Here is a 26,794-nt window from a genome sequence, read left to right as displayed (position 1 = left end):
ATTCGCGATCAGGTTTCATTTCATTTTTAATTCGCAAAAGTTCATTTTAGATTTTTTTATTTTCGGTTCTAGTGTAATCGGTTGAACCGAAGGGTTAGGAATCTAGGGTTTGTTTTGATTCCGGGGTTTAGTGCGAATTAGTTTGTTTCGGTTGTTTGATTATTACACGATTCGGGTAATCGGGGTTATTGAGATCTATTGAAACCAAAAGAAAGTTTATTAGAAGTGAAGATTATTCGGCAGGAAGATATGGCAGGATCACCCGGACAAAGTCCGATAATAATACAGAAAGATGGAAATTCTCTTTCCCAGTTTCAGTGTCCGATTCTGAAACCAACAAACTATACGGTTTGGGCTATTCGTATCAAGACGATTCTTGAAGCGAATGGTTTGTGGGAAACAATTGAACCGGCAGAAAATGCAACGGTAGACACTAAGAAAGATAAGTCTGCAATTGCATATCTGTTTCAAGCAATACCAGAAGACGTTGTATTGCAAGTTGCAAGTTGTAAAACTACAAAAGAGATTTGGGATAATCTAAAGGTTAGACACGTTGGTGTTGATCGGGTACAAAAGGCGCGTATGCACACGCTATTATCAGAATTTGAATTGTTGCAAATGAAGGATGACGACACTATTGATTCGTTTACCGCAAAGATTAATAGTATCGTTACCCGGGCAACTGAAGTAGGAACGACATTGAGTCAACCGACTCTAGTACGCAAACTCCTAAATGGCGTACCGGATAAGTTAACTCAAATCGTTGCCTCCATGGAACAATACTCCGATCTAGAAACCATGACGCTAGAAGAAGCGGTCGGAAGACTAAAGACGAATGAAGAACGACTTAAGTTGAAGAAAGGAAATCAAGGAGAAAGCCAAGATAGGCTTATGTTCACACATAATGATAACACCAGAGGAAGGCAATCTGGAAACCGCGGACGTGGTAGATTTAACCAAACGCGTGGAAATTGGCGAAACAACGGAAATAGGCAAAGTCCCAGAAACGAAGGATCTACATCTAGACCTAGAAACGGAAATTCTAGAAATTGGAGGAAGTTTGCAAGAACCGACCTAAGTAAGATCCAATGTTTTAAGTGTCAGAAGTTTGGACACTTCAAGAAAGACTGTTCTGAGAAAGACGAAGTACAAGAACATTCAAACCTCGTCGAGGAAGACGAAGCACCCGTATTGCTAATGGCAATACAAGAAGAAAATGTTCAAGAAAGGGCTCTGCTAAACGAGGAACGTATAAAACCATTAAGTTACGCCTCAGAGAATGAAAATTTATGGTAGTTAGACAACGGGGCTAGCAACCACATGACGGGAGTGCGAAGTCACTTCAAGGAATTAGATGAAACGGTGACAGGACAAGTACGGTTCGGTGATGGGTCACACGTAGAAATTAAAGGCAAAGGTTCAATACTACTGGAATGTCTGAACCAAGAACAAAAGCTTGTTTCACAAGTATACTACATTCCAAGTCTGAAAAGCAACATATTGAGCCTCGGACAACTTACAGAAATCGGTTGCAAAGTGGTTATGGACGGAGATCTACTTACTATCCGAGATCGAAATAGAAAGTTACTAATGCGAGTCAAAAGAATGAAGAACAGGATGTACAAAGTCAAACTGAAGACAGGAAAACCAATCTGCCTACTATCAAAAACCGAAGACATATCATGGTTATGGCACGCAAGGTGTCACTGCCCCCGACCCGGTTTGACCCGTTTCAGGAGTCGCGGGACAGAAATCCCGTGATATTTATTTATGTGATTTTAGCAGCGGAATTCTTTAACATCAGGATCGTTATAAAGCTAAAAACTTTTCCCGATTATTTTATTTCACAATTCGGGCTAAAACCCCGATAATTTACAATAATAAGATTTTTCTGATAACTCTTTATTTCAAAACATATTTCTTTATTTTATACTGAGCCACTATCTTAAGCTTGAAATGCTCCCCGGAACTTTTCCTGAATTACAGTAGATCACTTGAAACATGTTTGAAAAAGGTTTTGTCAGCGGGGAAATACTGAGTGAATCATTCAGTTTACTGAAAACGACACATTTGTTATAATTTACAGTATTAAGATCTTTTACATATGTTTCTGATATCAACCAACTACCCACAGTATTTGTCATCGACCGGATCTGTGACAGTGGTCATATCACCATTGGCTGCCCCAATGAATGACGTATCACTAAATTTTAGGTTCGCCCACCTAAAGTGATAAAAACAGTAGTAATGTGCACAATACCCCACATACTGGCTGTAATTTGGTGATTACATCAACTTAATCACTGTAATTATAATTCTGAAAATAATTTGGAGTATTGTAAAACATTTGATAAAAAGAGAGAATGACTCACAAACTGTGAGAAAAGAGTTTATAAAAGGGGAATGACTCACATTGCAGATTTAATACGGATAGAATATGATTTAGCCTGGTTAACCTAATTTCAATAATAATGCACACAAAACTGGGTTAGTGATCAATACAGCAGTCACGATAACTCACGAAATCAAATTCTCACAATGAACGACAAAGTGAAATACTTAAACATTCATCGATTTAACAACGAATGACAAAGTATAACCCAATGTGGGCGGCACTTAAACATTCTTTGGATATATTGATCTCGGAAAATGAATCGTAATAGCGATCGAGTAATTACCCTGTTTTGCGGCAGCGATTCGAGTGCAGTGTGTGTTTATTTGTAGTAATTTGGTGCTAATTCGACGTACAGACAACAACTTTGCGTCGTTTCAACTTCTAATTTCAAGTCCCAAGGTCGGCTATTTATAGCCAGAAAATAGCCTCGCTTACGGACCGTAAGCCGTAACCCTTACGGTCCGTAAGGGTGCGGTCTAATTTGTAGAGTAGCCTAGTCAGTGGTATAGGCTTGATGAATCAACTAAAATCGAATTTCAGTATGTACAACGCAATTTTGTTGATAATTATCAACTAGGGTTTACCCCCCTGAGTTTTAGGGGCCCTGATCCTGATTCCGATTGTTCCGAAAATTTTAGGGTTAGTGCGGAATTACTTGGGTGTCTCAATTAGGGTTTCCTTATTGACTAATTATTATTCTAATTATAAATTTTAATGAGAGTTGTTACATCCTCCCCATCTTAAGAAAAATCTCGTCCTCGAGATTCATTGAAATAGATGAGGGTATTTTCGCTTCATTTCTGACTCCAGTTCCCAAGTATATTCTGGTCCTATTTTTGAATTCCATTTGACTTTCACCAGTACTAGTCGCTTGTGTTTGAGAAACTTGATTTTCTTATCTTCTATTTGTAAAGGTTTCTCTATGAATTTCAGCTTTTCATTTACCTCCAAATCTTGAAGAGGTACTACCAGGGATTCGTCTGACAGACATTTCTTAAGATTAGATACATGAAATACATCATGTACTCCAGCTAGTTCTTCTGGTAGTTGTAAGCGATAAGCAACTGGTCCGATTCGTTGAATCACTGGGAACGGTCCAACATATCTTGGACTCAGTTTTCCTTTCTTATTGAATCGTACGACTCCTTTCCAAGGAGAAATTTTTAAAAGTACTTTGTCTCCTATCTGGAATTCGAGTGGCTTGCGGCGATTGTCTGCATAGCTCTTCTGGCGATCTCGAGCCGTCTTTAGTCTTTCCTTGATTTGTGTTATCTTGTCAGTGGTTTCTTGCACGATTTCTGGACCTGATAATTGACTTTCTCCTATTTCTGCCCAACATACCGGAGTTCTACACTTGCGTCCATACAGTGCTTCGAATGGAGCGGCTTCAATGCTTGAGTGATAACTATTATTATAGGAGAATTCGATTAATGGTAAATGGTTATCCCAATTACCACCAAAGTCAATTACACATGCTCGGAGCATGTCCTCTAGAGTTTGGATCGTCATTTCACTTTGTCCGTCTGTTTGTGGATGATATGCAGTACTTAAATTGAGTCGGGTTCCCATTGATTCTTGGAAACTTGTCCAGAAACGGGAAGTGAAACGACTATCTCTATCCGATACAATGGAGAGTGGAACTCCATGTAAGGATACTATTTCATCTACGTACAACTTGGCTAACCTTTCCATGTTAAAGGTTTCCTTTATTGGTAGAAAATGAGCGGATTTGGTTAATCGGTCTACGATCACCCAAATGGCATCATTACCTTTTCTGGTTTTGGGTAACTTAGTAACAAAGTCCATTGTTATGAGTTCCCATTTCCATACAGGCATTTCTAACTGTTGTAGCAGACCTGAAGGTTTCTGATGTTCGGTTTTAACTTGTGAACAAGTTAGACACTTAGATACGTATTCGGCTATATCCTTCTTCATTCCTATCCACCAGAAATTTTTTCTTAAATCTTGGTACATCTTATTGTTTCCTGGATGTACAGTATACCTAGATTTATGAGCTTCGTCTAAAATCTTTGACCTTAAATTTCCCTGTTTAGGTACCCAAATTCTGCTTTTGTGGAATTTCCAAATTCCATCATTTCCTTGTTCCAACTCTTTTAGGTAACCTTTCATTCCTTCGGCATCGTCCTTGATTGCCGTTTCATGAATTTCTTTCAATTGTTCCATTAAATCTACTTGTAGATTTATTCTAAGGGCACGGACTCGCCTTTGCTTCTCATGATACTTACGACTTAAGGCGTCTGCGACTACGTTTGCCTTTCCTTCGTGATATTGAATATCACAGTCGTAATCACTCAGGATTTCCATCCATCTTCTTTGCCTCATGTTTAACTCTTTTTGCCCAAATATATACCTTAAACTCTTATGATCTGTATAAATAGTAAACTTACTTCCATACAGATAATGTCTCCATATCTTAAGGGCAAAAACTAAAGCTCCTAATTCTAAATCATGAGTCGTATAGTTTTCTTCGTGCTTTTTCAATTGTCTGGAAGCATACGCAATTACCTTCTTGCGTTGCATCAACACACATCCGTATCCTAATTTTGAAGCATCACAATATACCTCAAAATCTTCTGTTCCTTCTGGTAAGGCTAAGATTGGAGCTTTGGTTAATTTCTGCTTTAAGATTCTGAAGGCTTCTTCTTGTTTAGGTCCCCACTCAAACTTAGTGGCTTTACAGGTTAGCTTAGTTAATGGTATAGCTATCTTGGAAAAATCCTTAATAAACCGTCTATAATATCCAGCTAATCCTATAAAACTTCTAATTTCCATTGCAGTTCGCGGAACCTTCCAATTGGTAATTGCTTCTATCTTAGCAGGATCTACGTGAATACCTTCGTGATTCACCATGTGTCCTAAGAATTGCACTTCTTGTAGCCAAAATTCACACTTCGAGAATTTAGCGTACAACTTTTCTTTTCTTAACAAAGTTAAGAGTGCATGCAAGTGCTGACAATGTTCGACCTGACTTTTTGAATAAATAAGTATATCGTCTATGAAAACAATTACAAATTTATCCAAATATGGTTTACAGATCCTGTTCATCATGTCCATAAATGCTGCAGGTGCATTAGTTAATCCAAAGGGCATGACTGTAAACTCATAATGTCCATACCTAGTTCTAAAAGCAGTTTTAGGTATGTCTTCTTCTTGAACCTTTAATTGATGATATCCGGAGCGCAAGTCTATCTTAGAAAAATATTTAGCGCCTTGTAATTGATCAAAAAGATCATCAATCCTAGGTAATGGGTATCGATTCTTAATTGTAACCTTATTCAACTCTCTATAATCGATACACATTCTCATCGATCCATCTTTCTTTTTCACAAACAACACTGGTGCACCCCAAGGGGATGAACTAGGTTGTATAAATCCTTTGCTTAGTAATTCATCTAATTGCTTTTTCAATTCTAACATTTCGGTAGGAGCTAATCGATAGGGTGCCTTGGCTATCGGTGTAGTTCCTGGAATTAGATGAATCCTAAATTCTACCTCCCTATCTGGTGGTAACCCAGGTAAATCTTCCGGAAATACATCTGGGTATTCTGAGACTACAGGAATTTCCTTAAGTTCTTTTCCTTTAGTACAAATGATTACTGAAATCATATATACTATTCCTTGTTTCCGTTCATAATTAGCAACTTTCATTACTGATATGAACTTCAGCGGCTTTCGAGGTTTATCTCCTGTAATCATGATTACTTTCCCAGTAGGTGATTGAATTTCTATAGAGTTTCTATCACAAATGATTTGAGCATGGTTGGCTATTAACCAATCCATTCCTAACACAACATCAAATTCAGCTAATTTCATAGGTAATAGGTTCGCAGCAAATTTATGACCTGAGAGTTCTATTTCTACTTTTTGCAAAACCTGATTGATTTTTACTGAACTCCCATCTGCAGTTTCGACTGTAAAAATCTGCCTAACGGTAGTTAAAGGTAACTTAAGAGCTTGACAGAATGAAGTATTTATAAAACTTTGGTTTGCACCAGAGTCAAATAATACTTTTGCATAAACGTTGTGAACTAGAAACGTACCGGCGATGACATCCGGAATGAGCTCTGCTTCTTGAGTGGTTAGCTGGAATGCTCTGGCATTCTTCTTAGTAGCTCCTTCGGTCGCTTTGGGTTTGTTGTCTACTGGGTTGGCTAACTTAGGACATTCTGTTTTGAAATGTCCGGCTTCTCCACAATTGTAACAAATTATGGATTTCTTCCTGCAGTTTTCTTCACGATGTCCTATCGTTTTGCAAAAATTGCAAAGTTTGTTACATTTTCCAAAATGATTCTTTTTGCAAATTTTGCAGAATGGCAAAGTTGAGGATTGCCCTGTTCCTCTTTTCTTGAAATTCCTACTATTACCCACTCTAAATCCTTGGGTAATTTTCTGAGCTAGTTCCTTCTTCCTATCTTCATCTCTTGTACGTATCAGTTCATCAGTTAGGGTGTTAGCTAATTCTACTGCATCGTCAATAGTGCGAGGTCTCGCAGCCTTAACGATATTGCGAATTTCGCTAATTAATCCCCAAATATAGCGAGAAATGAGTACCGGTTCTGGCGAAGCCAGGTTAGGTACCACTCTAGCATATTCGAAGAATGTCGAAGTATAACCACGACAATCCACACCTAACATCCGATGAGTTAGGAACTTATTTGCCATTTGTTCCTTTTCATACTCAGGACAAAATTTTCTTTCTACGAGATTCTTAAATTCTTCCCAAGTCATAGCATAAGCCCTATCTCTTCCTTTAGCTTGTAACACAGTGTTCCACCATTCGAGTGCTCCTTCTTTAAACAGATTTGATGCGTACATGACCTGATCATCTTTGGCACACTTACTTATTGCAATTACTGCTTCGGTTTTCTCTAACCAACGCAGTGATGTAGTTGCCCCTTCATTGCCTGCAAATTCAGTGGGTTTACAAGCAAGGAATTCTTTGAAAGTGCAACCAGGTGTTGCAGCCTTCCGTTTCTTAGGGAGCGGCGTGTGCTGGGATTCATTATCATGATTAACATGATTATGGCCATCGTTTATACTATTACTGAAGTTATCTTCAGTAGTACGTTTACTAGGAATGATATGTTGCGGTTCGATTGGACTTTTTACAGCAGCAACAAATGCTGGAATAGCATTGGCTATCCCTTGAGCAACAATATTTTCAATATCTTGTCTAGTCATATATTGATCCCCTGGATGTTGCTCCGACTGATTAACCTCATTTACTGGTTCATTACCACTATTTGCCATCTGACAATATATAATAATTTTTATTAGTATTTGATAAATAGTAATCATACATAAACAATCAGACAATTTACAATATACGTATAGTCAAAACTATCGATTTCTCGATTCCATTTCATATCCGTTATAGTATGCATCACTACACACAGATATTTTACAAAGTTTTATTCGAAGTTATGTTACAGACTGATTTCACTATATACTATTACACAACTATAGTTTTACCATCCTCCTATCCCTCACCATTTGTTGTTCTAAAAACGCACTTCCCTTTCATCATATTTCCAGGCAATCTGTCCCCCTATCTCCCTGATTCTATTCCCTGCATCCATCAACTCTTCACCGAAATGGCGAAGTTCAGCCATATTCTCAGTGCTCATTGGTGGATTAGGTAGGGGTTCTGGATCGAATTGCGGGAGGAAGGAATAAGGGTCGTTGACAATATTTTGAAATTGCCAATCATTCGTCCACCATTCTTCCATTTCTATAGGTTGAGCGTGGACTATTGGTTCTGGGATTGCTGGTGCAAAATTCATAGGGATTGGATTTTCAATAGGATAGGTAAAAACATTCGTATTGACAGGCTGAATAGTTTTACAGTTTGCGAATAGAAAATCTATCTCATCCTGAAAAGTTATTTCCTGGTTTTGGTTTTGATTGGAGCTCTCTCCGATTTCTATCTGAGTTGGTCTAGAACCTTGTCCTATTTCCATTTCTATTTCCTTAGAATATTCCTCAAAATGTATCTCCATTTGCCTAGAATCTTTCTGAACTTTAATTTCCATTTCCGGCTGTTTACCAGTTTCTTTTGCTATTTCTAAAGGATTGTTTATTTTAGGAAGTTTCGGAACTGGCTTTTTCCTATGGATACGATGTCCCCACATGTAATTTTTCTTTTTCTTTCGTTTTGGCTTTGTCAAAGGTGGAGCATGGAATTCTACAGGTTGGTCCACATCAGCAAAGTATCCAGTAAACTCTTGGGAAACTTCTATATTCACCGGGTAAAGATTGAGGTTCTAAAAAGCTTCAGATATCTCGCTCATGCTGTGTAGCATATAAAATGCACAGAAATGCTAAGTTAAAACTTTGGAACAAAGTTTAACAAATAAACATCGAAGTTTTATTGCACACTATTTGTACAAAATAACAGGAAAGAACACACTCAGATTTATTTATTTATTTACTGAGAAGTGTTATTACTAGACTTAGGGTATTTAAAGATTTGCATGTTCTGCTACAGTGGCTAGCATATACAAATTTTCCCATTTCTCATCTAGCTTGTCTTCCCAAGGTGATTTATTAATTAACTCCTGGGTTTCCTTTTTAATTCTCTTTTCCCGGATTTGCTCCTTACTTTTCTTAATAATCATACTCCTTTTTCTAGGAGAAAGCGGTTTCTCATATTGTGCTTTTCGCACAAATATTCCTTCTTCAGGGATTGTAGAGAGTTTTGAAATTTTAGTTTTGGATGAACTTCCCTCTTCATAGACTGACCTATTTAATTTAAGATAGATATCTTGCAACTTTTGCTTACCCATACTGTAACTAACAAATAGTCAGTTTAATAAAACACATAATCACATAATAGTAATCAGGAAAAATTAAGTATCTGTTAAATACTTAATTAGCTTAAGTGCTTAACTCAGTGGCTCTGATACCACCTTATTTCTGTCATGGCCCCCGACCCGGTTTGACCCGTTTCAGGAGCCGCGGGACAGAAATCCCGTGATATTTATTTATGTGATTTTAGCAGCGGAATTCTTTAACATCAGGATCGTTATAAAGCTAAAAACTTTTCCCGATTATTTTATTTCACAATTCGGGCTAAAACCCCGATAATTTACAATAATAAGATTTTTCTGATAACTCTTTATTTCAAAACATATTTCTTTATTTTATACTGAGCCACTATCTTAAGCTTGAAATGCTCCCCGGCACTTTTCCTGAATTACAGTAGATCACCTGAAACATGTTTGAAAAAGGTTTTGTCAGCGGGGAAATACTGAGTGAATTATTCAGTTTACTGAAAACGACACATTTGTTATAATTTACAGTATTAAGATCTTTTACATATGTTCTGATATCAACCAACTACCCACAGTATTTGTCACTCGACCGGATCTGTGACAGTGGTCATATCACCATTGGCTGCCCCAATGAATGACGTATCACTAAATTTTAGGTTCGCCCACCTAAAGTGATAAAAACAGTAGTAATGTGCACAATACCCCACATACTGGCTGTAATTTGGTGATTACATCAACTTAATCACTGTAATTATAATTCTGAAAATAATTTGGAGTATTGTAAAACATTTGATAAAAAGAGAGAATGACTCACAAACTGTGAGAAAAGAGTTTATAAAAGGGGAATGACTCACATTGCAGATTTAATACGGATAGAATATGATTTAGCCTGGTTAACCTAATTTCAATAATAATGCACACAAAATTGGGTTAGTGATCAATACAGCAGTCACGATAACTCACGAAATCAAATTCTCACAATGAACGACAAAGTGCAATACTTAAACATTCATCGATTTAACGACGAATGACAAAGTATAACCCAATGTGGGCGGCACTTAAACATTCTTTGGATATATTGATCTCGGAAAATGAATCGTAATAGCGATCGAGTAATTACCCTGTTTTGCGGCAGCGATTCGAGTGCATTGTGTGTTTATTTGTAGTAATTTGGTGCTAATTCGACATACAGACAACAACTTTGCGTCGTTTCAACTTCTAATTTCAAGTCCCAAGGTCGGCTATTTATAGCCAGAAAATAGCCTCGCTTACGGACCGTAAGCCGTAACCCTTACGGTCCGTAAGGGTGTGGTCTAATTTGTAGAGTAGCCTAGTCAGTGGTATAGGCTTGATAAATCAACTAAAATCGAATTTCAGTATGTACAACGCAATTTTGTTGATAATTATCAACTAGGGTTTACCCCCCTGAGTTTTAGGGGCCCTGATCCTGATTCCGATTGTTCCGAAAATTTTAGGGTTAGTGCGGAATTACTTGGGTGTCTCAATTAGGGTTTCCTTATTGACTAATTATTATTCTAATTATAAATTTTAATGAGAGTTGTTACACAAGGTTAGGCCATTTACACTTTGATGCTATCAAGGAAATGACTCGTAAGAACTTGGTACAAGGAGTTCCCCAAATAAGTCATGCTAGTCAAGTCTGTGACGCATGCTTATTAGGAAAACATAGTAGGGCACCATTTCCAAATCAGGCAAAGTTCAGATCTTTAAAACCTCTGGACTTAGTCTATGGAGATTTGTGTGGTCCTATAACTCCACCAACACATGCTGGGAAGAAGTATATATTCTTACTTGTAGACGACTGTACTCGCTACATGTGGGCTTATTTACTAACTTCCAAGGATCAAGCATTCGAAACATTTAAGGAGTTCAAAGAAAAGGTGGAAAAGGAAACGCAGACCAAGTTAAAGATGCTAAGGACGGATAGAGGAGGTGAATTCACATCGGCTGAATTCAACAAGTATTGCAAATCCAACGGCATAGCAAGACAGCTTACAGCACTATATTCCCCACAGCAAAATGGAGTAGTAGAAAGGCGAAACAGGACGATGTTATCCACTACTCGCAGTATGCTAAAGGCAATGAACATGCCACAGAACTTTTGGGGTGAAGCAATACGACACACGATATACGTACGAAACAGGGTTCCAACAAAAGCCCTGGTGAACAAGACACCATATGAAGCATTGAAAGGAAGAAAGCCAAATCTGGAACACTTGAAGGTTTTTGGCTGCACGGCTTACACTAAGGTACTACCACTGCAACAAAAGAAATTAGATGATAGAAGTGCACCTATGGTTTACCTCGGAATAGAAGAAGGATCAAAAGCATGCAGATTATATGATCCAGCAAAGAACAAGATATGTGTCAGTAGAGATGTAAAGTTCATGGAAGGTCAACCATGGAACTGGAATAGTTATATGGAAACGGTAGATTCAGGGAATCCCGAATGGACAAACTTTGTCATTCAAGAAGATGACATACCACCAGAATCAGAAGAAAATGAACCAAGTAGTCTAGGCAGTAGCAACACGATAATTCAGGAGTAGATCAGACAGAAGATCAAGACTCCTATGAAACCCCGCCAGCATATTCATACAATCAGAACTCAGCAGGAAGTTCAAGCAGTTTATCAAATGGAAGTCCATCCACCTCTGAAAGTACAACAGAGAGTATTAGCGACACTCCAGTAAGACTAAGAAGTCTCGAAGACCTGTATGAAGAGACAGAAGAAATTCAAATAGATCCACATGAATTATTACTCGCTGAAGAAGAACCAAGGAATTACAAGGAAGCATCTAGTGACAGAAAGTGGATTGAAGCAATGAAGGCTGAGTTAGACTCAATAAACAAGAATAACACTTGGAGTTTAACGGAGTTACCAAGAGATCACAAGGCAATAGGTTTAAAGTGGGTATTCAAAACTAAGAAAGATGCAAACGGAAACATTGTTAGACACAAAGCAAGGCTAGTTGCAAAAGGATATGTTCAGCAACACGGAATAGACTTTGATGAAGTCTTTGCACCAGTAGCACGTATGGAAACAGTACGACTAATGTTGGCTTTAGCAGCATATCAAGGTTGGGAGGTACATCATTTAGATGTGAAATCTGCATTCTTACACGGAGACCTCAAGGAGGAAGTCTATGTATCACAACCAGAAGGATTTGTAAAGCCAGGAAATGAAGGAAAGGTTTACAGACTATCAAAAGCACTGTATGGATTGAGACAAGCACCAAGAGCTTGGAATACGAAGTTAAATCAAACCCTAAAGTCACTTAACTTCAAGAAGTGCACTTTAGAAAACGCAATCTATACAAGGACAAGTGAAGCCTCTACACTAATAGTTGGAGTCTATGTTGATGACTTGATAGTCACTGGAACATCAAAGAAGGAGATAGACATTTTCAAATCTCAGATGAAAAACAAATTTGATATGAGCGATCTATGATTACTAGCATACTATCTGGGAATAGAAGTAATTCAAGCAGGGGGTGAGATAGGCATCAAGCAGACAGGATATATCAACAAGATACTCAAAGACGCCGATATGTTATCCTGCAATGACACAAAGACTCCCATGACTCCAGGAACTCAATTAACAAAGACTGAAGAAGGAGATCTAGTAGATGCAACACATTACAGAAGCCTGATAGGTTCTCTCAGGTACTTATTGCATACAAGACCAGATCTATGTTATCCAGTCAGTCTGCTTAGTAGATTCATGCAAGAACCAAAAGAACAACACCTGAAAGCAGTAAAGCAAATACTACGTTACATCAAAGGAACTAAAGAGCATGGAATCATCTACAAAAGGCAAGGAGGATGTAAGATCACAGGTTATAGCGACAGTAGTTTTGGAGTTAATACAGACAAAGGAAAAGGTACAACTGGTCTAGTATTCTACTTTGGAGAATCACCTATAACCTGGTGTACACAGAAGCAACAGACAGTGGCACTATCATCATGCGAATCAGAATTCATGGCAGCCACTGCAGCAGCATGTCAAGCACTATGGCTTAAAAGATTGTTAAGTGAAATCACAGGCTGGAAGGAAGAGAAGATAACACTCAGAGTAGATAATGTTTCAGCAATAGCACTCATGAGAAATCCAGTCTTTCATGGAAGAAGCAAGCACATTGACACACGCTATCACTTCATAAGTGTGACAACTGGCACAAAACCGGTAATTTCCGTACACTTTAATCATTATTTAATGACTGCAATTATGTGCTTAAGTATCAGCATTGACTGATTTGATGTTAAGCAAGTGAATTCATGCACGTTGTATACTACAGAATACTGCTTTATGCATAAACAAGAGCGTTGCGTCAAAAATGCTAAGTAAACTCACCGGTAAGACACGATGTGTCAACAGAACTGCAGAAAGCAGTCAGACATTAGAATGGAGGCCTAGGTGTAGGTCCTACGACAAGAATACATATAAGGGTTTAATTTATAGATATTGCGAAAGCAAAAATACGCACTAAAAGCACCCGAAACGCACTTTAAGTGCAGAATTTATGTAATTCAGCAATAATTCAGCATTTTGGCACTCAAATATTATGTAAAAATTGTCGTTTTATTATCCAGAATATTTCCCCAAGTGTTGGGAATCGAAAGGGTACAAAAAGGGTACATAAAAGACACTAGAAAGTGTAATTTAGCACTTAAACGAATCGGTGTCTAACCGAACAACCGGACATTACCCGGAACATAAAAAAAATAGTACTAGAAGCATTGTTTTAATGTTTCTGAACTAGTTATGGTCCCCGAACACCATAACACCTCTTATAGCATAATAACACAACAAGTCCCTAAAAGTTGCACTTGAAAGCTAACTTGTTTATAAAATTAGAGTGGAATTTACCCATTACCCCCCCCCCTTTAATAGTGGACGGTCACATGGGGGTGGCCCCCACCAAATATTTGCCAAGATATCGCATGATCTTGCACAATCTACTTAGATTCACTTTGATTCATTTTGATATTAGTTAGATTTTTTTGAGATTTCGAAAGATATGGAAAGATCTTGCATAGATTTCTCTCGAATATTATAAGTACACAAGATCCTACAATATCCATCAAAGATCTTGCTTGGATTCACTAGATTTCATAAGATCTTGCTTAGATATTATTTAGATTTTATAAGATTACATAAGATATGGAAGGATCTTGAGTACACTATATATACTCAACACCACAACACTCCTCCCTTGCTCCACCATTCACGGCCGAACCCCCCTCCATCTCTTCAACCATTTTCGAGTTCCATCCTCCATATTCCAAGCACATACAAGCCTTAAGGGTCACGCATTAGGAGTCTTGGAGCAAACGGAAAGCGAAGAACCTCGTTATCTTGCCTTTATCCACTCATTCTTCGCATAGAATCTTCCCTAGCCCTGAGCTAGAGGTATAACACTTAAAACTCATACATGTACTAATCTAAGGTGGTTAATACGATATGTAACGGTTAAAATTCGGAAACTTGCGTTTTGAAGCATAAAAGTCTACTAAAAGACACTTAAATGATGGATAAAAGCTCACATGATGTGTAAATGTTGTAGTATTTGATTTGTGGGATTATTTAGGCCCGATCTACGTTGTGGTAGCTCGGATCACCGTTTAACCCGACTTTGTTAAGATCATAGATCTTGACATAAGCTTGATTCGGACGGTACAAGGGTTAAAAGGTGAAACTCTACCACACGAGAAACATGAACTTGTGTAAAAGTATTTTTACTTGTAAAATAGTGTTTAAAACTAGCCGATCTATGAATCTACAAGTGGTATTTTCAAAAGACCAAGCGTCAAAAGAAACCACATGTTCTAAACCGGATCTTACACAAACAAAAGTGATTTTTGTGAACAAACAAGTGTATGGACACTTGTGTGACAAAAGTTTTAACAAAGAAATAATTTTAATAAAAACCGACTAGAAGTTGTGAAACTTTATATTCTTTAAAAATAAGGTTTTTAAGAAACTAAACTTATTTTTAAAGATAACAAGACTTACTAAATGTGCTAGTAAGTTACTACACAATTTTAGTAAATAACCAAGTTCATGAAATGGAGAAATTAGTGATATTTGTGGATGATTATTGTTGATAAGTGTTGTTGATGATTGTTGACGATTTAAAAGAAAATAAACACATGTTTTGAAAACATGGGAAACCTCTATTTTTAGGGGAAACTCTGCCAAAATTTTTATAAATTTTGACACTTAGAAAAATATAAGTTTTTAAGAAACTTATTCCCTAAAAATGTATTTAAAAGTGTTACCAAGGTTTCCCTAATTTTTGGTGATAAGAAATGAGGATTTCTTCAAGAATAAAAATGGATATAAGTATGTATATTTTTGAGAGAAAAATATATATTATTTTATCACCAACTTCTGTGCTAAGTGTATATAGTATGTGTTATACGTGCTAGCGTATTAAGACGTAAAAATACACTAAATACTCATGAGGAGTATAAACATGAAGATACACATACAATATACTAGACACATAATTCGGGTGCAAAGTACAAAACACAAAAGACTTATATTTATTTGTGAGAAAATAATATAAGTAAGACATTTAGTTAAAAATATAAAATATTTTTAACACAAGAAAATATACACAAAAGTGAGTGACTGAACTTGTGCGACGCAAGTCTAGTGACTAACGATAAGAAAACGCGTATAGGTTACGACGTTAATTAAGCAAATCCGGTGAAGTTTACGACGCAAGGAACGCAAAGTTGTGAGTTCATGCTCCCCCTTTTCTCTTAACTGTTTTCAGTTTTATAACTTCGGGGGTGAAATACATGTTACAGATATTTTTATGTTTAACAAATGGTATGATAATAAAAAGCACACTTGGTGAGAACGAGTACCAAGTGTGTAGCGATATAAGAATACAAGAAGCGCACTTGGTGAGAACGAGTACCAAGTGTGTTGTGAAATAGGAATATGAGAAGCGCGCTTGGTGAGAAACGAGTACCAAGTAGGATGCGCTATGAAAAATGATGCGAGGAATCGTGTCACGAATAGGGTACAGAAGCACCATTAATCAACAATATACCTAGACCGCAGAACAAAAGGTTAGATCTAACGGGTGCCGGGCAGCCACACTCTCGATGAGGGCGAGTATCGAGTAGTGCTTTTGTGTCTCAGAATATACCAATTAAATGCCTAAGGTTTGGTGACTTCCTATGTCGTGTCACATGTTAATGGCTTTGCAACCCATTAACAATCCTGATACATACAGGAATACTTAATTTACATAAAAACTCATACCATTCTAAAACTTGATGAATACTTGAGTACGTGGGGTACTCAAGAAAAGCATGGATTATACTTGAGTACGTGGGGTACTCTAGAAGAATTTGAATCATACATGAGTACGTGGTGTACACATGAAACTGGATTTTATGAAAACTCGATTTATTCACAAAATATGTTTTCATACAAAGTATACAAAAGTGCAAAACAAAACGGCATGAATTCACACCAACATTATGTTGACGTTTTTCCAAAACTCACATGTATTTCAGGTAACTAGGATGGATGTGCGCGTGGTCTCTCTTAAGCTCGTGGATGTCGCTTGTGTTTGTCTTTAAATAAAGTGTAAACCTTTTAAGACAATGTTTTATGTTAACTCGCGTTGTAAACGCTAACTTATGATTTCAAGTTATGGTATTTGAAGTTATTTTCATGAGCATGTAGTGTGTTTACCTTTCGTATGCAATGAGAACCTTTCATGATCACACCTCGTGCTTCCGCCGCAGAAAGGGGTGTGACAGATTGGTATCAGAGCTGCGATTGTAGTGAACCAGGATTCCTTCTCGAGTCTAGTCTACAATCTCTAGGATCCTATCACGAAAACAATTTTCAAAGAGTTTTCATTGCATAAAACGTCCCGCGACATCCACTACCTGAAACTGACTACACGAGTCTAGAAAAGGCACTACGAGACTTAGGGTGCACAGGAGTAGCACTTGTCTTAACTGAGAAATTACGTGCAATTATGTGTGATAATTAGCATATACTAGATGTAGAATGTCACAGGTATACGTGACTTTACCTGCAACGATGGCCCATCTGAAGGAAGAGATACGAGGATGAAACGAACTGTGCGGACTGTGCAAGGAGTTACGTAATTATGGATGCATACATAATTATGGAATTCAGTGCACAGAAATCACAGCAAGTCTTGTCACGTATAGGTTCCCTCAATACAAGCCTACTAAGTACTCTGCTAGAGTAATAATTATTTGATGTTAATTATGTGGTATATACCTGTGAATATATACTACTACTGTCCAGTATGACGACGTCAAAACAAATGCCTAACCCTGCTGTGTTATGTTCTGTCAGAACATGGCACCCAGGAAAGCTGTGAATGCTCGCAATGATGATCAACCTCCTCTTCCCCCACTACCAAAAACTGCTGAAGAGCTGAACGCTCTACTGGAAGAGAGAATCTCTGCTGCTATCGCCCAGTACGAGGCGAACCGTACCCAAGACAGTGGAGGGCCAAGCAGTGCCAGGCGTAACGGACATGGAGATTCGTCCGGTGGAAACGCAGTTCAAGGTAACCTTAGAACAATTTACTAAGCATGAAGAAATTTATGAGCGGTCTTTGTTTCATTATTTCTTCGATTGCTCATAAGTGAATTGGTTGGGTTAATTACAGGCTGCACCTTCAAGCAGTTCCTCGACTGTAAACCTATGAACTACGATGGCACTGGAGGAGCAGTAGCCTTTGTGCGTTGGACGGAAAAGACTGAAGCCACAATCCGCATGAGCAAGTGTACCGCAGATCAGCAAGTCACTTTTGCTACTGGGCTGTTTGTCGACGAAGCACTGACATGGTGGAATCTACAAGTCCAAACCCTAGGCGATGATGCTGCGTATGGCATGACTTGGGATGAATTGAAGGAGAAGATGAGAGAGAAGTATTGCTCTCGTGCCGAACTCCAAAGGTTGGAGACAGAGTTCTGGCACTTGACTATGGTAGGAGCTAACATCACTGGGTATACTCGGAGGTTCCATGATTTGTCTAGGGTGATTCCTTACATGGTGACTCCCGAATTCAAGCGCGTTGAACGCTACATTTGGGGATTGGCCCCAGAATTTCGTGGCATGGTGACGTCGGCCAAACCACAAACAATCACTGAGGCTGTAACTCTGGCTGTCAGTCTTACTGAGGATTGTGTTCGTATGGAGAAGTTATCGTTGAACCCAACAGAGAAGACCGAGACACATGTTGAGTCGTCCGGTGATAAGAAGAGGAAACATTCGACTCTGACTCAAGCAACTCGCAACAACAAGGGTTCCAACAAGAAACGTGACACCAACCCCTCTAAGGAGGCAAAGACTTCAGCCAAAGGATACCAAGGCACCATGCCTAAGTGCCAAAAATGCAAGTATCATCATGATGGAGCTTGTCGCATTCCAAGGTGCGACAAATGTGGTAGATTGGGTCATCGAACAGAAGACTGTTGGAGTAAGGGAAAGAATCAAAATGGAAACGGTGCTGGTAACAAGAATGATAACGGGAAAGGGCGAAACCAAGGATGCTTCAAGTGTGGAAGCAACGATCATTTCATGAGAGACTGCCCAAAGAAAGACAATGCTCAGGCTCGGGCATTTGTGATTGAAGCAAAGAACGCACGCGAAGACCCTAACGTGGTCACCGGTACGTTTCTCATTAACAATCACTTTGCATCCATATTATTTGACACTGGCGCCGATTATAGCTTCATGTCTGTGGAATTTAAACGCATGCTCGGAATAGAATCTAGTAGATTAGAAGTTCCATATTCCATAGAATTAGCCAATGGAAAACTTGTTGAATCAGGCGAAGTTGTTAGAAACTGCACACTAGAACTTGGTGAGCAAAGGTTTAACATCGACCTCTTACCTATTCAATTGGGTAGCTTTGATGTAGTAGTCGGAATGGACTGGCTGTCCAAGAACAAAGCTGAAGTCATTTGTCATGAGAAGATCATTCGCGTCCCTTTAGCGAATGGTGAAACTCTCATCGTGCATGGAGAAAAACGAGACGCGCCTCTTCGGATCATCAGTTGCATGAAGGCACAGAAGTGCTTAAGGAAAGGATGTGTTGCCTTCCTAGCACACGTTATAGATAAGAAGACTGAGGAACCAAAACTCGAAGATATTCCTGTGGCGAAGGAATTTCCTGATGTGTTCCCTGAGGATCTGCCAGGACTACCTCCGCAACGACAAGTCGAATTCCGTATAGACTTGGTTCCGGGAGCTGCTCCTGTAGCCAAGGCACCGTATAGACTTGCGCCATCCGAAATGCAAGAATTATCTACACAACTTCAGGAGTTGTTGGATAAAGGATTCATAAGGCCAAGCTTCTCGCCATGGGGAGCTCCAGTTTTGTTCGTGAAGAAAAAGGATGGAACCATGCGGATGTGTATCGATTACAGGGAACTGAACAAGCTAACGATCAAGAATCAGTACCCACTACCGAGGATTGACGACTTGTTTGACCAGTTACAAGGGTCAAGCTATTATTCCAAGATCGACCTTCGGTCTGGATACCACCAGCTGAGAATCCAAGAGGAGAGCGTACCAAAGACTGCATTCAGAACACGCTATGGGCATTACGAGTTTCTTGTGATGCCATTCGGGCTGACGAATGCACCAGCGGTCTTTATGGATCTGATGAACCGCGTATGCAAACCATATCTCGATAAATTTGTGATTGTATTTATCGATGATATCCTGATTTACTCTCGGACGAAAGAAGAGCACGAGCAACACCTCAGAACCATCTTGGAGCTACTGAAAAAGGAAAAACTTTATGCAAAGTTCTCAAAATGCGAATTCTGGATTCGCGAAGTATAATTTCTTGGTCACGTTGTGAATGAGAAGGGCATTCATGTAGACCCGTCCAAGATAGAAGCAATAAAGAATTGGGAAGCTCCCAAAACCCCGACTGAAGTTCGGCAATTTTTGGGCTTAGCGGGCTACTATAGGCGATTCATCGAGAATTTCTCGAAAATAGCTCAGCCGCTAACTGCTCTTACGCAGAAAGACAAGAAGTATGACTGGGGTGTTAAACAAGAGGAAGCTTTTCAGCTACTCAAAAACAAGCTATGCGATGCACCAATATTGTCACTACCCGAAGGCACGGAAGACTTCGTGGTATACTGCGACGCCTCGCGACAAGGACTGGGATGCGTGCTCATGCAACGCCAAAAAGTCATCGCTTACGCTTCAAGGCAATTGAAGGTACACGAAAGAAATTATAGCACTCACGACCTGGAGCTGGGCGCAGTGGTATTCGCCTTGAAAATCTGGCGACACTATCTATATGGTACTCGATGTACAATCTTCACAGATCACAAAAGCCTGCAACACATATTTGATCAGAAGGAATTGAATATGCGCCAGCGGCGATGGGTCGAGCTGCTAAATGATTATGACTGTGAGATTAAGTACCACCCAGGAAAGGCGAACGTTGTAGCAGACGCATTGAGTCGAAAAGAAAGGGTTAAGACCCTAAGAGTTCGAGCGTTAGAAATGACCATTCGAACGAACCTCACTACACGCATTCGTGATGCACAACAAGAAGCTCTTAAAGGAGAGAACCGTAAAGCTGAATACCTCCGAGGTGCATTGAAGTACATGACGCCAAATGAAGAGGGAGCCTTATACTTCAAGAAGCGTATTTGGGTTCCACTCTATGGTAGCATACGAGAAGTCATCCTTAATGAAGCCCACAAATCGAGATATTCAATCCATCCCGGATCGGACAAGATGTATCAAGACTTGAAAGAGTACTATTGGTGGCCGAGACTCAAGGGCGATGTTGCTGTCTATGTTGGAAAATGCCTAACCTGTGCTAAGGTTAAGGCCGAATATCAAAAACCGTCCGGCCTACTACAACAACCAGAGATTCCCGTGTGGAAGTGGGAACAAATCTCGATGGACTTCATAACGAAATTACCCAGGACCCCGAGAGGGCACGACATGATATGGGTAATAGTTGATCAGTTGACGAAATCTGCGCATTTCCTGCCAATCCGAGAGAAGGATAGCACTGGAAAGCTTGCAGAAATATACTTAAGAGAAATTGTGGCACGTCATGGAGTGCCTTTCTCAATCATCTCAGACAGAGATGGACGCTTTGTCTCAAGAATCTGGCAATCATTTCAGGAAGCCTTTGGATCTCAGTTAGATCTAAGCACGGCATTCCATCCGCAAACAGACGGCCAGAGCGAACGGACTATACAAACGTTAGAAGATATGCTTCGCGCATGTGTCATGGATCTAGGCGGCAGCTGGGATACTCACCTACCCTTAGTTGAGTTTTCCTACAATAACAGTTATCATACAAGCATAAAGGCCGCGCCGTTCGAAGCTCTGTATGGCCGCAAATGCCGATCGCCCTTATGTTGGGCAGATGCCGGAGATAAACGTATGGTTGGTCCTGAACTTGTACAAGAGACAACCGACAAGATTGCGCAGATCCGAGAGCGCATTAAGGCGGCTCGAGATCGACAAAAGAGCTACGCTGATCCAAAAAGAAAATCAGTAGAATTCGAGGTGGGAGACAAAGTGTTGTTAAAAGTCTCACCTTGGAAGGGCGTAGTCAGATTTGGAAAGCGTGGAAAGCTGAACCCACGATACATCGGACCATTCAGAATCTTGAGAAGAATTGGTACCGTGGCGTACAAGTTGGAGTTACCGGAAGAACTTGATGGAGTACATGATACGTTTCATGTATCCAACCTGAAGAAGAGTCCAACACAAGAAAACGTGATCATCCCTGCGGATGAAGTGCATATTGATGACGCCCTCCGATTTACAGAACAACCCGTTGAGGTTACTGACTGGAAAGTCAACAAGACTAGGAGGAGCAGTGTGAAACTTGTCAAAGTACGTTGGAGCTCTAAGCATGGGCCCGAATACACATGGGAACGCGAAGACCAGTTCAAGGAAAAGTATCCCCACCTATTCAAAAAAGACTCCTACGAGGGTTAGTTCATCCTGAATTTCGGGACGAAATTCTTTTAACGGGGGGAGACTGTGACAACTGGCACAAAACCGGTAATTTCCGTACACTTTAATCATTATTTAATGACTGCAATTATGTGCTTAAGTATCAGCATTGACTGATTTGATGTTAAGCAAGTGAATTCATGCACGTTGTATACTACAGAATACTCCTTTATGCATAAACAAGAGCGTTGCGTCAAAAATACTAAGTAAACTCACCGGTAAGACACGATGTGTCAACAGAACTGCAGAAAGCAGTCAGACATTAGAATGGAGGCCTAGGTGTAGGTCCTACGACAAGAATACATATAAGGGTTTAATTTATAGATATTGCGAAAGCAAAAATACGCACTAAAAGCACCCGAAACGCACTTTAAGTGCAGAATTTATGTAATTCAGCAATAATTCAGCATTTTGGCACTCAAATATTATGTAAAAATTGTCGTTTTATTATCCAGAATATTTCCCCAAGTGTTGAGAATCGAAAGGGTACAAAAAGGGTACATAAAAGACACTAGAAAGTGTAATTTAGCACTTAAACGAATCGGTGTCTAACCGAACAACCGGACATTACCCGGAACATAAAAAAAATAGTACTAGAAGCATTGTTTTAATGTTTCTGAACTAGTTATGGTCCCCGAACACCATAACACCTCTTATAGCATAATAACACAACAAGTCCCTAAAAGTTGCACTTGAAAGCTAACTTGTTTATAAAATTAGAGTGGAATTTACCCATTACCCCCCCCCCTTTAATAGTGGACGGTCACATGGGGGTGGCCCCCACCAAATATTTGCCAAGATATCGCATGATCTTGCACAATCTACTTAGATTCACTTTGATTCATTTTGATATTAGTTAGATTTTTTTGAGATTTCGAAAGATATGGAAAGATCTTGCATAGATTTCTCTCGAATATTATAAGTACACAAGATCCTACAATATCCATCAAAGATCTTGCTTGGATTCACTAGATTTCATAAGATCTTGCTTAGATATTATTTAGATTTTATAAGATTACATAAGATATGGAAGGATCTTGAGTACACTATATATATAACCATCACCATTTCACCACTCAACACCACAACACTCCTCCCTTGCTCCACCATTCACGGCCGAACCCCCCTCCATCTCTTCAACCATTTTCGAGTTCCATCCTCCATATTCCAAGCACATACAAGCCTTACGGGTCACGCATTAGGAGTCTTGGAGCAAACGGAAAGCGAAGAACCTCGTTATCTTGCCTTTATCCACTCATTCTTCGCATAGAATCTTCCCTAGCCCTGAGCTAGAGGTATAACACTTAAAACTCATACATGTACTAATCTAAGGTGGTTAATACGATATGTAACGGTTAAAATTCGGAAACTTGCGTTTTGAAGCATAAAAGTCTACTAAAAGACACTTAAATGATGGATAAAAGCTCACATGATGTGTAAATGTTGTAGTATTTGATTTGTGGGATTATTTAGGCCCGATCTACGTTGTGGTAGCTCGGATCACCGTTTAACCCGACTTTGTTAAGATCATAGATCTTGACATAAGCTTGATTCGGACGGTACAAGGGTTAAAAGGTGAAACTCTACCACACGAGAAACATGAACTTGTGTAAAAGTATTTTTACTTGTAAAATAGTGTTTAAAACTAGCCGATCTATGAATCTACAAGTGGTATTTTCAAAAGACCAAGCGTCAAAAGAAACCACATGTTCTAAACCGGATCTTACACAAACAAAAGTGATTTTTGTGAACAAACAAGTGTATGGACACTTGTGTGACAAAAGTTTTAACAAAGAAATAATTTTAATAAAAACCGACTAGAAGTTGTGAAACTTTGTATTCTTTAAAAATAAGGTTTTTAAGAAACTAAACTTATTTTTAAAGATAACAAGACTTACTAAATGTGCTAGTAAGTTACTACACAATTTTAGTAAATAACCAAGTTCATGAAATGGAGAAATTAGTGATATTTGTGGATGATTATTGTTGATAAGTGTTGTTGATGATTGTTGACGATTTAAAAGAAAATAAACACATGTTTTGAAAACATGGGAAACCTCTATTTTTAGGGGAAACTCTGCCAAAATTTTTATAAATTTTGACACTTAGAAAAATATAAGTTTTTAAGAAACTTATTCCCTAAAAATGTATTTAAAAGTGTTACCAAGGTTTCCCTAATTTTTGGTGATAAGAAATGAGGATTTCTTCAAGAATAAAAATGGATATAAGTATGTATATTTTTGAGAGAAAAATATATATTATTTTATCACCAACTTCTGTGCTAAGTGTATATAGTATGTGTTATACGTGCTAGCGTATTAAGACGTAAAAATACACTAAATACTCATGAGGAGTATAAACATGAAGATACACATACAATATACTAGACACATAATTCGGGTGCAAAGTACAAAACACAAAAGACTTATATTTATTTGTGAGAAAATAATATAAGTAAGACATTTAGTTAAAAATATAAAATATTTTTAACACAAGAAAATATACACAAAAGTGAGTGACTGAACTTGTGCGACGCAAGTCTAGTGACTAACGATAAGAAAACGCGTATAGGTTACGACGTTAATTAAGCAAATCCGGTGAAGTTTACGACGCAAGGAACGCAAAGTTGTGAGTTCATGCTCCCCCTTTTCTCTTAACTGTTTTCAGTTTTATAACTTCGGGGGTGAAATACATGTTACAGATATTTTTATGTTTAACAAATGGTATGATAATAAAAAGCACACTTGGTGAGAACGAGTACCAAGTGTGTAGCGATATAAGAATACAAGAAGCGCACTTGGTGAGAACGAGTACCAAGTGTGTTGTGAAATAGGAATATGAGAAGCGCGCTTGGTGAGAAACGAGTACCAAGTAGGATGCGCTATGAAAAATGATGCGAGGAATCGTGTCACGAATAGGGTACAGAAGCACCATTAATCAACAATATACCTAGACCGCAGAACAAAAGGTTAGATCTAACGGGTGCCGGGCAGCCACACTCTCGATGAGGGCGAGTATCGAGTAGTGCTTTTGTGTCTCAGAATATACCAATTAAATGCCTAAGGTTTGGTGACTTCCTATGTCGTGTCACATGTTAATGGCTTTGCAACCCATTAACAATCCTGATACATACAGGAATACTTAATTTACATAAAAACTCATACCATTCTAAAACTTGATGAATACTTGAGTACGTGGGGTACTCAAGAAAAGCATGGATTATACTTGAGTACGTGGGGTACTCTAGAAGAATTTGAATCATACATGAGTACGTGGTGTACACATGAAACTGGATTTTATGAAAACTCGATTTATTCACAAAATATGTTTTCATACAAAGTATACAAAAGTGCAAAACAAAACGGCATGAATTCACACCAACATTATGTTGACGTTTTTCCAAAACTCACATGTATTTCAGGTAACTAGGATGGATGTGCGCGTGGTCTCTCTTAAGCTCGTGGATGTCGCTTGTGTTTGTCTTTAAATAAAGTGTAAACCTTTTAAGACAATGTTTTATGTTAACTCGCGTTGTAAACGCTAACTTATGATTTCAAGTTATGGTATTTGAAGTTATTTTCATGAGCATGTAGTGTGTTTACCTTTCGTATGCAATGAGAACCTTTCATGATCACACCTCGTGCTTCCGACGCAGAAAGGGGTGTGACAATAAGAGAATGTGTGGAAAACGAAGATATCACTGTGGAACACATAAGTGGAGAACTACAACGAGCAGATATACTAACAAAGGCTCTAGCAAGGATCAAGTTTGCTACAATGAGGGAACTGCTCGGAATCCAAGATTTAAAGCAACTTATGGATGTTCGAGATTAAGGGGGTGAATGAAACCGGTTAATCTCTTAACATCCCACACTTAGTTAGATAGTTAGAATATATATGTTACTTAGCGGTTATAAAGTACGAGGACCGAAATTGACAAACTGGAAGTTGGAAACTACCACCTTTAGCGAAAAGGTGTGTCTCCTCTCTTTGATCATTTCCGATCGGTACCAAGGCAAGGAAAGAAAAGACGCACCGGTTGGATTGAACGGACAAGGATCATCACACCTCTTCGAGATTTGATCACAACCACACATCCAAGAGACATGTCCTTTCACGAAGAGACGCAACCATTCACTCGTACCCGTAGAAAACTATAAATAGGATCATGTAATTTCATTTGTAATCACTTACTTACACTCTCAATTCGATTGAATACATTCATTCGGTTATTACAAGTTATTGTTATTCAAGTTTATCACGCTCATTTAGAGATCAAGATCCAGTTCGGGCCAACAATTTGTGAAACTTCTAGTTGGATGTACAAGTTTAAAATCCCTGGATCAATTTCTCTACACTATTGGAGGTGAAGACCGTATAGTACACCGCTTTGATTTTAATTCCATCGTTTATGCAACTGAAAACTTCTCTGAAGCTAATAAGCTTTCGTCTGACATATATTCGTCCATCTACAAGGTACCTTTTTGCATGTTAAGAAAAGCTTAAACCGTTATTTGCTCGATGGCTTATCTATTTCATTAGGCTACAAAATGGATA

The 26,794-nt window shown here is 38.7% G+C and overlaps 2 protein-coding genes across 2 annotated transcripts; both read left to right on the top strand.

The window, feature by feature from the left end:
• Window positions 1-12,790: 12,790 nt before the first annotated feature.
• Window positions 12,791-13,461, top strand: LOC118482741 (secreted RxLR effector protein 161-like). The gene is made up of 2 exons (XM_035978388.1): window positions 12,791-13,396; window positions 13,456-13,461. The coding sequence occupies exons 1-2, from the start codon at window positions 12,791-12,793 to the stop codon at window positions 13,459-13,461; spliced, it is 612 nt and encodes a 203-aa protein (XP_035834281.1).
• A 5,132-nt stretch (window positions 13,462-18,593) lies between these two features.
• LOC118483208 (probable ATP-dependent RNA helicase vasa-like) lies at window positions 18,594-25,698 on the top strand. The gene is made up of 2 exons (XM_035978751.1): window positions 18,594-18,896; window positions 25,659-25,698. Exons 1-2 carry the CDS (start codon window positions 18,602-18,604, stop codon window positions 25,664-25,666), a joined length of 303 nt encoding a protein of 100 aa, XP_035834644.1. The 5' UTR covers window positions 18,594-18,601; the 3' UTR covers window positions 25,667-25,698.
• The last annotated feature ends 1,096 nt before the right edge of the window (window positions 25,699-26,794 follow it).

Source organism: Helianthus annuus, chromosome 10 (genome assembly GCF_002127325.2).
Source record: "Helianthus annuus cultivar XRQ/B chromosome 10, HanXRQr2.0-SUNRISE, whole genome shotgun sequence".
Classification (NCBI taxonomy): Eukaryota; Viridiplantae; Streptophyta; class Magnoliopsida; order Asterales; family Asteraceae; genus Helianthus; species Helianthus annuus.
This window is presented reverse-complemented; position numbering and strand designations above follow the sequence as displayed.